General features: G+C 36.3%; 1 protein-coding gene across 3 annotated transcripts; it reads right to left on the reverse strand.

Annotated features, from left to right (window-relative positions):
- Positions 1 to 1,206: 1,206 nt before the first annotated feature.
- LOC147865170 (telomere repeat-binding factor 1-like) lies at positions 1,207 to 8,235 on the reverse strand. Of its 3 annotated transcripts, none has more exons than XM_087317927.1 (7): positions 7,946 to 8,235; positions 7,110 to 7,269; positions 6,023 to 6,228; positions 3,163 to 3,247; positions 3,005 to 3,088; positions 2,194 to 2,587; positions 1,207 to 1,778 (listed from the first exon to the last, which is right to left on the reverse strand). In XM_087317927.1, the coding sequence occupies exons 2-7, from the start codon at positions 7,257 to 7,259 to the stop codon at positions 1,732 to 1,734; spliced, it is 966 nt and encodes a 321-aa protein (XP_087174053.1). In that variant the 5' UTR covers positions 7,260 to 7,269; positions 7,946 to 8,235; the 3' UTR covers positions 1,207 to 1,731. The 3 variants fall into 3 exon arrangements, with proteins under 3 accessions (XP_087174053.1, XP_087174054.1, XP_087174056.1); XM_087317928.1 differs by having other exon boundaries at positions 2,187 to 2,587; XM_087317930.1 differs by lacking the exon at positions 7,946 to 8,235 and adding an exon at positions 6,331 to 6,418 and having other exon boundaries at positions 7,110 to 7,248.
- Positions 8,236 to 13,567: the final 5,332 nt, after the last annotated feature.

Genomic DNA, 13,567 nt, shown 5'->3' on the forward strand with positions numbered 1-13,567 from the left:
TTTCACATTCCATGTGAATAAAGCCTGGGGTCACATGATGTATCAACACTTTTAGATCAGATTTGGATTTGGTTCTCAAGTCTTTATTTGTGCATTGAGTACAAATCTGTCAAGTTTCAGTTCGTTTTGCACCAGAAAATAAACGCTTCAAGAAAGCATTTGCCAATTTGTAACACATAAGATTGCACATCCCCTATTATTGAATGTTGTGTTTGTAATGGCACTGTGAAATTCATCTGAAGCTGCCTCTACAGATTGTCCTGAGATTCATTTTCAAAGTATGGTTTGGCAATCCACATATTATAACATAGAGTTCAAGTTCTTGTCAAATTAGAGAATAAACAGAATCACCTAATACTATCATTAATTGCATATTATTGAATACCTAAGTATCATCTAAGCCTTCAAGAGTAATGCAAGGTAGGTCTTTGCCACCCAATTTATCAAGGATTGCCAAATAGATATAAAAGAATTAGTTATCAAATTTATATTCCTTTGGCCTATTTCTAGATCATATAAGAAAGAGCATTATAATATTCGATTTATTGTGACCATAGTACATAAAATTCGTGTTCGTCTAGCATAACATTCGTTTTCCCACGTTGGAAAACGAATGAGAATGTTATTCAAACATACTTGTTTTCCCCCTTTTTTAAAGTTTCTTTTTCTTTTTCTTTAGGTTTATTTACCTCATAATAAATAGTTAATCCAAAAGTATAGTACTTATCATTCTTTGAGGGTATTTTCCATACTCGAATGCGAATTCACGTATGGTACGTATGGTTCATACTATGATTGTGACCATCTCTAAAATACATAGTATTGAAGCATGTACTTAGTAAATACTATCAAATATCATATAAACATATACAAAATCACCACTGCCTACTTGTCTGGTTACCAATGGAGCATAGCATAGTGGATACTTCCCAATTTACAATCCAAGTAATCTTGTGGAGATAAAAGTATCTGCCACAAAGAAATTATCAATATCCACTAAAAATTATCAAAATATATATGATTCTATTGGTTATTTCTGCATGGTTGTGACACCATGACTGAACAGAGCCAATACACCCGACAATTTTAGCATTCAGTCTACATGATTCAACACCTTCAATACCACCTGAATTTGTCATCTATCCTAGATGACATTTCAAAACCTTGACAGACTGGATCAAAATGGATAATATTCCAGAAATCATGTAACAAATCAACAGTAAAATCTTATATATACATGGTAACATTCTTTTAGCTGCCTAGCAAGAAAAAGGCTTGTAATGTAAGAAAACACTACATAAAGAACAAGCCGAAAACTTAGGGAACAATTACATGCTCCTTTGGTTATTAATTCTCCCCCCAGAAAGAGCTGAATTACTATGAAGGGTCTGTGGGTTTTATGTTTATGATCCATCAATAAATTGGATAGAACAACCACACAGACTAATGTCTGATAGATTCTTATATACATCGACCAAAAAGCAGTTATGTACTTCAAGAGTAGCTTTGGCAGAATGTCTGAACTCTTTGAACAGCTTCAATAAATATAACATTGCTCTTCCATTGCAATAAAATGTTGTTGCTTTTCCGATTGTATGCATGCATGCAATCTACTACTCCTGATCCATATAACCATCCATCGGTATGTCTGTCAGTCTATATATATTTATCCACTGAGGCCCAAGTAAAATAATACTTAAAATCACTTGTTGGATTTTGCATCTATAATATTCAAACAGTAATCCCTCTATCCTCCATGCGAAGCAATGCCCCACAAACTGATTATCCAAAAACAAAGAGCAAGACATTATTCAGAGGGGTTAATTGTTTTTTTATCTTTAAAAAATGAAGGCAAGGAAATACCACATATACCTTCAACAATTGAGATTTACTAGAATATCTGTAAGTTTTCAGAAATAACCAGAGAATCTCTTCATGACAACTTGCTCAGAAACACTAAAATACACCTAACTTGTTTTTCACTACTTACCAGAATACACCTAATTTAAAAATAAGAGAGAGCAGTATTCTAGACATAGTGCAGAAGTTAGGGGTATTTTGGTGTTTCCTCTGACAAATTACTGATGAAACCCAAAGGTACACACTGGTAGCTTTTTTTATATAACAGGTTCAGGGTAGGCTGGTGTTTATTTCAAAAAGACAAAGACATTGTTGATCAAAATCACCTCAAACCTTTCTTAGATGGCCGTGCTGCTAGGGCTGCTAATTCTGCAGCAATTTCAGCTGCCTCCGCTTCAGCTTCTGCGGCCTCAGCCTCCTTTGCAGCTTTTTCAGCTGCAGCAGCTGCAGCTTCAGCTTCAGCGACAGCCAAAGCAGCCGCTCTGGCTGCCTCTTGCACTGTCTTCGACTTCAATTTTGCAAAATCAACAGCACCAAAACCTCCCCTCATAGTTCTTTTTGATGGATCTAGCATATTTGAATCCTGTAAACCCCTGCTTAGAGGTATACCCATCTCACTGCCCTTCATCAACCCCTTGTGGATTTCCTTTCTGTCATCACCCCCCTGTATTGTTCCTCCGGTTTTCAAAGTCGGTTCACCATTGTTCACTTTATAATTTTGCTTTACCTGCGACAGTCAAGTCATGAAATCTCAATTAATTATTGATTGAATACTCCATAAATAAAACCATAGCAATATGTACCATGGTTAAAAAAACTACAATAGAAAATTTTGAAGGCCTATTATTTAAAAATTCCAGTAGTCTCAGCAAATTTTAATATATTACTTCTAAAACATTAAGAAAACTAACAATTTAGCACAACATCTGATAGCATCGGTTTAATGCAAAACATCCAAACACTAAAATTTCATTTCCTGTATATTACATTTCCTGTATATTTCATTTGAGAAGATTTTTTGCAAAAGGATGAGACCTTCATAAGATTCCTTTAATTGTGTATATTCAACATCGGAAACTCATATAACCTGATTATCAATTGTTCTGTATATTTCATTTGATAAATATTTGCAAGAGGGTCAGACCTTCACAAGATTCCCTTGGTTCACCATATCCCGTAACTTTGAGCTTAGAAGTCTTCGAAAGTTCGTTGGTACAGGATGGTGAGTCTACATCCAAACAGTCAGTTAGATACTTCGAAAAAATGCCAATACATTCTATAACCATAACGATCCAAAACTACCTCAATGTAAGCTGCAATTATTGTTGTGCTTGAGCCGTTAGCATCATTAATATCATTTATTGCATTGATGATTAGTTCCGTGTATCTAGGGGAAAAACAAGATACAAAGCAAGGGTTACATTCACAAAAACAGTTATACAAACTGACTTTCAAGGGATGTCATATTTAATTAATTGTTGCAAGGTAAACAATTAACTTGAGAAAGACCATGCAAACTTGTGTTATCACCAAATCAGCTTTTTAAAACTCTACTAAGATTTCAACACACCTTGGGATGTCATATTTAATTAATTGTTGTAAGGTAAACAATTAACTTGAGAAAGACCATGTAAACTTGTGTTATCACAAAATCAGCTTTTTAGAACTCTACTAAGATTTCAAGACACCTCGGATGTAAGACAGACCACTTAAAAACCATGTAAATGCATTTTATTATAGAATCATCTTTCAAGCTCCATTAAGCTATATATATCCAAATTTGCTTCAAATAGTGATGAAGAAGAAAGAGCATTCGTCAACAGCCATAAGACCTGTTTTGGCCTCTTTTACGATCTTGATTTCCACCTTAGAATTTATTGTGTTCCATGAAACATATTTCAAGAACGTGTAGGTATATCAGGTTTACAGTAATTTAGTACTAGTATCTGTCAAGTTCAGCTCATTGAAGAAACTTTAATGTGAGTGGATGATGTTAGATAAATGAGCCACAAACTAATTTGATCTCCTACATAAAAGAAAATCCCCAAATCACTGTCTTTTGGATTCAATTGATTAATACAAATTTCGAAGCCTTATAATCAGGTGACAAGTTTTGAAGAAACGTAGAGTTTAATTCTATTGGAAAACAGAAAGACATTATGCTTGAAACCATGCAACACAAATCCTAAGTCACATTCAAAACATAAAAAGATAGAGAACACACCAACAGTTTTGTCTCTCACCAAGGGTCAGTAAACAAAGTCTAGATTTGCATGCAAAATTCCCAATTTTTCGAAAACCTAAATTCAGTACACAACACCTACAGCTGAAAACCTAATCCTTCCAAATACCACAAAATCCCACTAAGAAATAAAATGGCCATTGTCGAACAATCCTCAAATGTATAGAACACAAACAAAATTACACATGATGTTCATTATGTCAGTACAGTTTGGTTTGAGCCAAACTGAAACAGGAGCATACTGGCTTAACTGGTTTGGTTCAGGTTTAGGAATCCCTAAATGGTTTGGTTTGGCTTGGGGGTTCAAGGGTTTAATTTGGTTTGATTTGCACATATATCAGTTTAATGGTTTAATGGTTAATGGTTTGGGAGGATATTTTTGAAATATTTATTAAATAAACAAATCATGTAATATATAAAATCATTATGAAGTTTTAACTTTGAACCGTAACAATTCTTTTTTAGTTTTAATTTTCTTTGAGCTTTGAGAAAATAAGCCTTTCTTGAAAAGCTAAAATTTGAGCATACAATCACCAATAATTCGGCTTAAACTGAAATCAAACTGTGGGTTAACAGTTTCATGGTTTGCTAATCCCTTTAACTGTTTGATTTGAGCTTGAAAATTCCTGAAACGGTTAGATTTAAACAGTTTCAGCTAAAACGGTTTTGGATTACACATTTCACGGTTCAGTTGTAAGTATTAAAATTTTAGACAGTTTGAAATTGAGATTCCCAAACCAAGCTGTTGACAATTACTAATGTTCACGGTTCCAAGGTTGTGCCAAATGCTTGAAACAGCCCAAGGCTGGTCACATCATGAGCCCTACTTGGACATGCCAAATCTACTAACTTAAATAGCGAAAATACTACAGTGTGGTGATATATTTTTGGTACTTTTGCTGCACTTTCTAGATCTTGGTTTTGTGTCACATTTTCAAGTGTGGGTTTCATATACATGCAAATATACCATAATGGTGGAACTAGTTCATGTTGTTACTGCTTAAACAAAAGACCCTACAAAATTGTTAAACATTGAAAATTGCCAATTTATCTTGATAGCTCAAGATAGCAATTACCAAGTGTATAACAATTCGAGTGTCCAGGATCATGAATGCTTGTAACAGCCTAGAAGAGGCAATTCATGATAATATGATGCCAAAGTCCAAGGCATTCGGACCATCTCCCAACACCATGAATGGATAACAGGAAAATAACAATGAAACCCACAAACCAATACCTAAACAAGTGCCAATTAAACAATGTATCTAAGAACCACCAGTTGACAACACCAAAATTTTGTCGCATGAGCATTGAATCCTGAGTCAACATATGTTAAAGTTTCATGGAAGATAGTTTCACACAAAGGAGTCACAAACATTTTGACTAAAGATCAAACCAAATTGGGCAACAAACACATACAAACTTCTTACTTTGCGCACAGGTGCCACTTGAGACTGCACAGTTATTCGACATTGAGAGTGCTGTTTTGAGCTGTGAGCAGCCTTCTGCGCATTACCTAGTAGTTTCCCTATCATTTCAATACCTAGTTTTCCAGCTTCAAAACTCTTGCAATTTAATATAGTATATATTTTGCTCATTACAAGTTCCAAGTGAACATTCTTCAATTAGGTTCACAAGCATCCCAACCTACAGACATAAAAAAATAACAAACATACTTCCACGCAGATGATCAGAGAGGTAATTACACAGTGCATCAGGGGAACTATGAACATACACTATCAGAGTACATAGCATTATATTACAAAAACACTTGGAGGTGAATAGGACTATTGCAATGATGGGGACTACCAATTCTCATCAGTCATGATTCAAAGAATTGAGAAAAATAGAGAAACAGCCAGACATCATGCAGCAATATCAATCCCATGGCATTAATTTGCACCGTTACTAAATATTTACCTAGGATCCAGCACCTTTCTATCTTTAGAACTGTCTGAAGAGACCAATGCATCTGCAGCACCAGGAGCTTCCTCTGACGAAAATTCTCCGGAAGGCACACCCACAGATTCACCCCCAGTTAGAAGGAGAAGTTTTGGAAATGCTTTTGGCAGTTTCTCTCTTGAGGCATGCCCACATATTCCAACATTCATATTTCTCCATTTATCCTATCCAATAGTAAGATAACCAGTCATAAGTTCGATACTGTGAACTAAAATATCATGCGCTGGTGTAATAAATTTACCATAATCACCTCTTCACTAGGACACCTCTACAGGTCCCTTAGACTCATTCACTTTATACATGTCTTAATATGCCATCATCACCAAAGTTTTAGCAGAATAAGTGTTATAACTCCTGAAGTAAGACTAAGCAAGCCATCACTAGAATCTACTGGAGAGTGGTAGCAACTATTTATATGAGACAACAAAATGAGTGTGAAACATTTCAAAGATATTTAGTAATTTATTCCTCTAAAGCAATACCAGCTCATGATTGTGTATTTCTCAGCAACTGAAAGTTGAGAAGAAGAACACACAAATTAATCTTTTTTGTAACATGAAAACCCTAGATAGGAACCACAAAATAACACAAATTACATATATTGCGCAGGATTAAACTTTGATTTAGAAGAAATACATTAAAAGTGAAAAAACATATTCAATCATGAAGAATGGAGCCTTCTTCTATGGGCATTGGCTTCCATCACAACTGTAGCCCCAACTCACAAGCACATACCTTCAGTCAGGTAAATAAAATCAATATGGGTAGTGCACTACTGTAGCAGTAAAGTAAACCTAATTTCCTCATCATGATAGATACAGAGAAACAAGTTTAAATGCATTATTAAAGATCCATGGACACTTCACCTACAATTTGTAGAAACAAAATTACCAAAAGGCTATGAACCTTCCCCACAGGTGTGTTGTTCTCGTTCTACCACACATATCTATACCTTCAATTTCAAGATTTAAGGGCAATCTTGGAATCAGGCAAGAGAAATTTACTTTTGAACTAGGGTTTTCTCGTACAGCTATTGTGTGCTTACTTTGAGGTCCACATTTGAGCGAGTCGACAGCACAATTGCAAACTCGGGATCCTTCTGTATTGTTCTCCATTTGCCTGCCCCATGCTTATCTACTCCCGCCCTTAGAGCAGCTTCTTCTTCAGGTGTCCATTTCTGTTTGGGATTGCCCATGTTCAGCAATCTGCCAGAAGGTCACTTATAGTTCTTTATAATCACTCACAATGTCTCAAATACAAAATTCACTGCTTGAAGGTTGGACAAATATCATTCAAATAGAAACCCTAAATCCATGCCACAATACCACTCTCCAAAATACCCTTAGCTACTCCTTAAATTGCTGCTCCCAAAATACCCTAATTTAAGGCTCAAATTTACCATTCATACAAAAATCCTAAATTCCCTCAATTATCACTCGTAGAGACACCTTAAACCAACCTCAATTAGTGCCTACGCAGATACTTTAGATCAAACTCAATAATCACTCATACAAATACCTTAAACTATGCTTGTACACCATTCACACAACAATTACTAAATATCATTACATGAAGCATTTATTGATGGGTAGTCAAGAATTGGTAATAACATCATGAAAAAGAATCAGTATTGGCATAAGTTTGATCAGCAAAACATAAATTCAGAGTCAAAAAACGAAACGGACCTTAATCAAAATACACGACACTGAAAACAGGCAACAAATTAAGAAGGATACAATTTTTAGAACTATATAAAAAATATAGTTGAATATATGAGGAAAACAGTACTCAAAACAAAATACACAGTTCTCAAAAGCAGGACAACCAAAAGAAAGAAAATGACCGACAAAACACGTTCAGCTATTCTTTTAATACAACTACCTGAGTTCACCTCGATCCGAACGTTTTCAGTGCGATATCATCTAGCCCTTTGTAAGGAAAATTGGAAAATTGGAAAAATGCTTTTCCAAGAAAAGGAAGGCCAAGGCGGGAAAGAAGAAGGTCTCTTCACTATCTCTGGTAAGAAAGATTAGGGTTTCCGGGTGGGGGTGGGGGGTGGAACAGAGAACAAAAGGTTTGCTAGGGTTTTGGATCATAAAAAAATAAAGCAGAGGGAAGGCTGCTAGGGTTTTGGTTCCAAAAGGAAAGCAAAACCATAAAAACAGGGGAAGAAAAAAGGTGCAATTTCTTAGAGTTAGTGGTATGTATTTGTTTTGTATGTATTTTGTTTTCTCCATTTGTTTGGGGGTGTGTTTTTGGTTGATTATACATAAAATAAAATTAAGTGTTGATGGGCATTGGGCACCATGGGCATGCATCACGTTTCATGTGGCCACCATACCCATACACACTTGGAGTGGCCGAGTGGGGCCAAGGGTTTTGGGTTTTGGGTTTTGGGTTTTGGCCAGAGCAGCTAACACTGCCTGTCGAGCTCTCTCACTTGCTTCACAAATCTTGCATGCGGTACCATGCCCTCCTAGCTATTATTATCCACAAAAACAAATTCCCCAAAACACCATAATTTTGGGGTTTCGGGTTTGAGTGAGTATATATGTAATGTGTCTCTGCATCCCTGTGAAAAATTCTCATGTTCATGTGGTCGGGAATTTTCGTTTACTCTGAAACTACGAGAGAATTAAACCCGCATCATACACGAAATTAAACCCAATTTGTATCCCCCTCATCTCTTGGGGCTAACCTTTTTTTCAAACCGTTGAATTTTCTGTTCTAAGTACACATATCTCTAGGTTTAAAATATTTACATTCTCAACCTAATATCAAGTGTCTATTTCTAAAATAGTTCTACAACTTGTGATGTGATATATTGTGATTGTTGTTTAGACAAGTTTATCACTAGCATATACATAAAGCGCCATGTATTCTAGAAGGAATGGAATTTTGCTGCCTTACTCGCATGAAATGACCATGTTGCAATTTCATGATAACTTTGATTTTGCTTTGGAATTTAGTTATATACCCACCTATCCTTTTGCTTCTCTAATGCATTGACCAATGATGAATAACCTAAGAGATATAATTTCACCTTGACATAATGTCAATGAAGACGATGTGAGGCATAAACATGTATTTATCAACATAAAATTCCCAACCTCAAGCTCCTCAAACATTGTGAAATCTTTATGTTCAACCTCTGCCTTTTGAACCTCAAAGCTTACCATCGATCCAACATTCACAATATAGGTCTTAATCTAAAGTTACTTTATGTGAACTCATATTGTATTGTGTTGTCCCCTAAACAATCACAGTATAGTATAAGCCAAGCAACGTACTACATGTGCACCACATGACACACGTGCAAGAGCTCTCTACATGTGCACCATATGGCACACACGATAGAGCCTCCCTTGACTATAAAAGGAGAAGGGAGTGTACTCACAAGAGATATCACGAAATATACCGTATAAAGGGAGATAAGGACAAAAGAAGTGGAAAAATAAATCATCTTAAAGATTTAAAGAAAAAATTAGATTGATGGTTGTTGTGTTCACTTTACAACAAAGGGGTGAAAGTTCAAATTTTATTCTTATTGAAAGATAGATCAGAAGATTGTGATTTTCTCTTAAGTGGATCAATGCTTTGTTGCGATTACGTTGCAAGAAAAAGGGCAAAGGTTCAATTACGTGCAAAACCACTTTGTAAACTTTTCCATGGAAATATTATAGATTTCTCATAGTCTCTCAAATATCATTTTTGAGCTTATTTCTTTATCTCACTTTACTTTATCTCTACTATTTCCGTCTCTTCCATCTAAAATCTTGCTGATTCCTTCCTCACTTTCAAGTTGTCTTATGTATGAGCAACGCCACAATACATTTGGAGAACTTGAAATAAAATGAAGAAGTAGAAGAGACCATATAAAATGAAGAGCAAACAACATGACAAGTACAAGTACAATGGATCTAGCAATGTTGTTTATTGAAAAGTTGAATCCAGATCGGTTATTTCATGTCTTACAAAAAGTTCGAAAGAAGACTGGTGTGTTTGATGGCACAAGCATTTCTAAGTATTTGAATGTATATTATGATGAAAGAGAAATATCGTGTGAATGATATAAATATTGTGAAATGCAAGGGACACCACAATATGATAGCAAACATTTATAAATGAATTCAAATGAAGTCAAGAGATAGAGTTTGTGAAATACTATCGTTGTATGGTTTGGTTGGGACGCATTTAAAGAAGCGCTTGTATCGGAATATGGTCATGAAGGTTTCTCTCGAGTTATTAGGCATTCATTCCATGAATGGGTCATAAAATAAGGTAAAGGATTATTTCTTGTTAGCATAATAATGGATTTTGATAAACTATTTGAACATTTAAAGCAAGACGAAAGAAATTCTTTGTCTTGACAAAATGACACTCTAGTTTTGGAGGCAATTGACAAGAGAAATAGAAATGAGTTGGAACTTATGTGTAAAGAATTAGATGCGAAAGCTCCTGAACAACAGACACAACCGACTTAGCCGGACACCACAACACAATTAGGTTTGCAGAGAGAGAGCGAGAGAGAGTGACTAAGTAGAGCAGGCAACAAAATTACTATTTAAAAAAATATGACTCAGTACAAAACAATGTGCTCATAAAGCACTTTATATACAAACCTCTGGCATAGGCTGACTCAAGTACCGACAAGTGCTTGAATGCCCACACCTGAGCTATGACACTAGATGTCTATAATATTCCTATTTACTAAAATAGGGATGTAGGCCTCAAATGGCTTGTCGGCTCCAAGTTGATCTTGCTCAGCCGACTTGGTTGTTAGCTTCTTCAGCCGATCCGGCCTTTAACCGGTTCAGGTCATGTTGAGCTTGTCTCGCAACACTCCCCCTCAAGCTCAACTTGAGGTTTCTCCTTTTGCTCTACTGGTTCTTCGCCTCAGCTCCTTTTGCCAGCTTACCTCCGGTCCCGTGCTCCTCAACTCATTCAGTCTTGCACTCCTCGACCCGTCCCGTCGGCTTGTCTGCTCCCAAGGCCCTCGACGACCTTCTCTTTGCCTATGCGGAGTTGGTGTCGTTTGACCCATCGGTTCCCTCCTAAACATAATATAGACCATCGTATAGATATTGTACCTAGCATTGCACCAATAAGTATACCTCCATATCGCTTAAGTCTATTTGAAGAGGATGAGGTATCTAAGCAACTCAAGGACTATTTACAAATGGGTTATATAAGTTATAGTAAATCTCCATGGGGTGCACCTGTTCTCTTGGTAAAAAAAGAAAGAGGGCACATGATGTATGTGTATTAATTACCGATGCTTGAATAAAGTGACAATCAAGAATTCATATCCATTGCCCTAGGCTGACGATCTAATTGATTGTCTCCAAGGAGCTCGATATTTTACGAAACTTGATCTTCATACGAGCTACCATCAAATTCGTATAAGTGAGGAAGACATTCCTAAAATGACATTTCGTACGCGTTATGGCCATTATGTGTTTTTGGTCATGCCTTTCGGTTTGACCAATGCTCCCACCACATTTCAACAAGAAATGAATGACATTTTCCGAGAACAACTGGAAAATTTGTCACCATTTTCTTGGATGATATTCTAGTTTATAGTTGTACATTAGAAGAACATGCTAAACATGTCCATTTTGTTTTACAAACATTGCTCGACAAACAGTTTTACGCGAAGATCTCAAAATGCGAGTTCTTCAAGAAATCAATTACTTATCTTGGACATCTCATAACCGATCAAGGAGTTGAAATTGATCCTTCTCGCATCGAGAAAGTTAAAACTTTGGCCCACTCTTCAGAATATTCGAGAAGTTCGATCATTCCTTGGTTTTGTCGGGTTTTTGTGAAAATCTCTTCGCAATTGTTCCCAATTGACGATGCCATTTACTAATATTCTAAAAATTCAAACGCATAAGTCTACAAAACCTATTGTATGGAATGTTACACTACACCTCACCTTTAAGGAACTCAAGGACCTAGTGTGCAAGGCTCCTTCGCTTCTTTTACCAGATCCGTCAAAACCTTTTCAAGTTGAAACAGATCCAAGTGATTATGCTATAGGTGGCATCTTATATTAAGATGGTAAACCAATAGCATTTGAGAGTAAGAAACTGGATTCTACTCAGTGTCGGTATACTGTGCAAAAAATGAATTATTTGCACGATATGGAATGTTACACTAAACCTTGCCTTTAAGGAACTCAAGGACCTGGTGTGCAAGGCTCCTTTGCTTCTTTTACCAGATCCTTCAAAACCTTTTCAGGTTGAAACCAACCCAAGTGATTATGCTATAGGTGCCATCTTATATTAAGATGGTAAACCAATAGGATTTGAGAGTAAGAAACTGGATTCTACTCAGTGTCAGTATACCGTGTAAAAAAGGAATTATTTGCAGTTATTCATGCGCTAAAGTCATGGCACGATTATCTTTATGGAAATCGTTTTGTGGTACCCACGGACCATGAGTCCTTGAAATATTTTTGTAACCAACAAGGCCTTAAAGGTCGTAAGGCACAATGGGAGATCTCATCCATGACTTTGATTTTTCCATAGATATCGTAAAGGTTCCATGAACATTGTTGTTGATGCACTAAGTCGCATCCATGAAATTAACATGCTTAGCTTCACTAAAATAAAATCAGATCTTTATGATCACCTTCGAGGAAAGTATCCCAATGACAGTTATTTTGGAAAATACTTGGCAAGAGTTGAGTCTGGAACAAACATCACCACATCCTCAAAGGAATCCTTCCACATTGTTAATGGTCTACTCTATCGTAATGGGAGGGTTTGTGTTCTAGATTTGCCTAAGGTCGAAAAGAGAATTCTTTTTGAATGCCATGATGCACCCTCAGCAAGGCACCCTGGAATACATCACACACTCGTTCTCATCTCCCCTCACTTTTACTGGCCTAAGATGCGTCCTGACATACATAACTATGTGACTAAATGTCACCGGTGTCAGGTTAACAAATTTGAGTAACTTAAAGCCATTAGACTTTTACATCCCTTGGAAATTCTCAACAATAAGTGGGAAAGTATATCGATGGATTTTATTGTTAGCCTTCCTTGCACCCAAAAAGGTCATGATGTCATCTGGGTTGTGGTTTATAGACTAACTAAAATGGCTAGGTTCATTGCCACAAAAACCACGGTAACAGCTCCTGAATTGGCTTACCAATTCATTGACGAGTTATTTCGTTTTTATGGGTTACCGATGGATATTGTGAGTGATCGAGATCCAAAGTTTAGTAGTGACTTTTGGATGCAAGTCTTTAAGAAGTTAGAAACTACATTGAGCATGAGCTCCACGGATCATCCTCAATTCGATGGACAGACAAAACGAGTAAATCAAATTATTGAGGACATGCTTCGAGCATACGTTGGCGCAGAACCAACAAAATGGGAACGTTATCTCCCAAATTTGGAGTTTGCTTATATTAACATCTCTAAGCATGCATTGACGAGATATATGATCCTTTTATGTTGATGTACGATTGATGTTAATATACATCATGATGAG

The sequence above is a fragment of the Azolla caroliniana genome, unplaced genomic scaffold (genome assembly GCF_043228905.1).
Source record: "Azolla caroliniana isolate FFs.n. ecotype wild unplaced genomic scaffold, voAzoCaro1.0.p SCAF_4, whole genome shotgun sequence".
NCBI classification, from domain to species: domain Eukaryota; kingdom Viridiplantae; phylum Streptophyta; class Polypodiopsida; order Salviniales; family Salviniaceae; genus Azolla; species Azolla caroliniana.

What these genes read in the sequence shown, in the direction of transcription:
- LOC147865170 (XM_087317927.1), bottom strand. Translation starts at nt 7,259, where the DNA reads ATGGGCAATCCCAAACAGAAATGGACACCTGAAGAAGAAGCTGCTCTA. An exon ending in AGAAAGGTGCTGGATCCTAG is followed by an intron (nt 3,248 to 6,022) that starts GTAAATATTTAG and finishes TTTTTCCCCTAG; the next exon opens with ATACACGGAACTAATCATCA. An exon ending in AGCACGGCCATCTAAGAAAG is followed by an intron (nt 1,779 to 2,193) that starts GTTTGAGGTGAT and finishes TTGGATAATCAG; the next exon opens with TTTGTGGGGCATTGCTTCGC.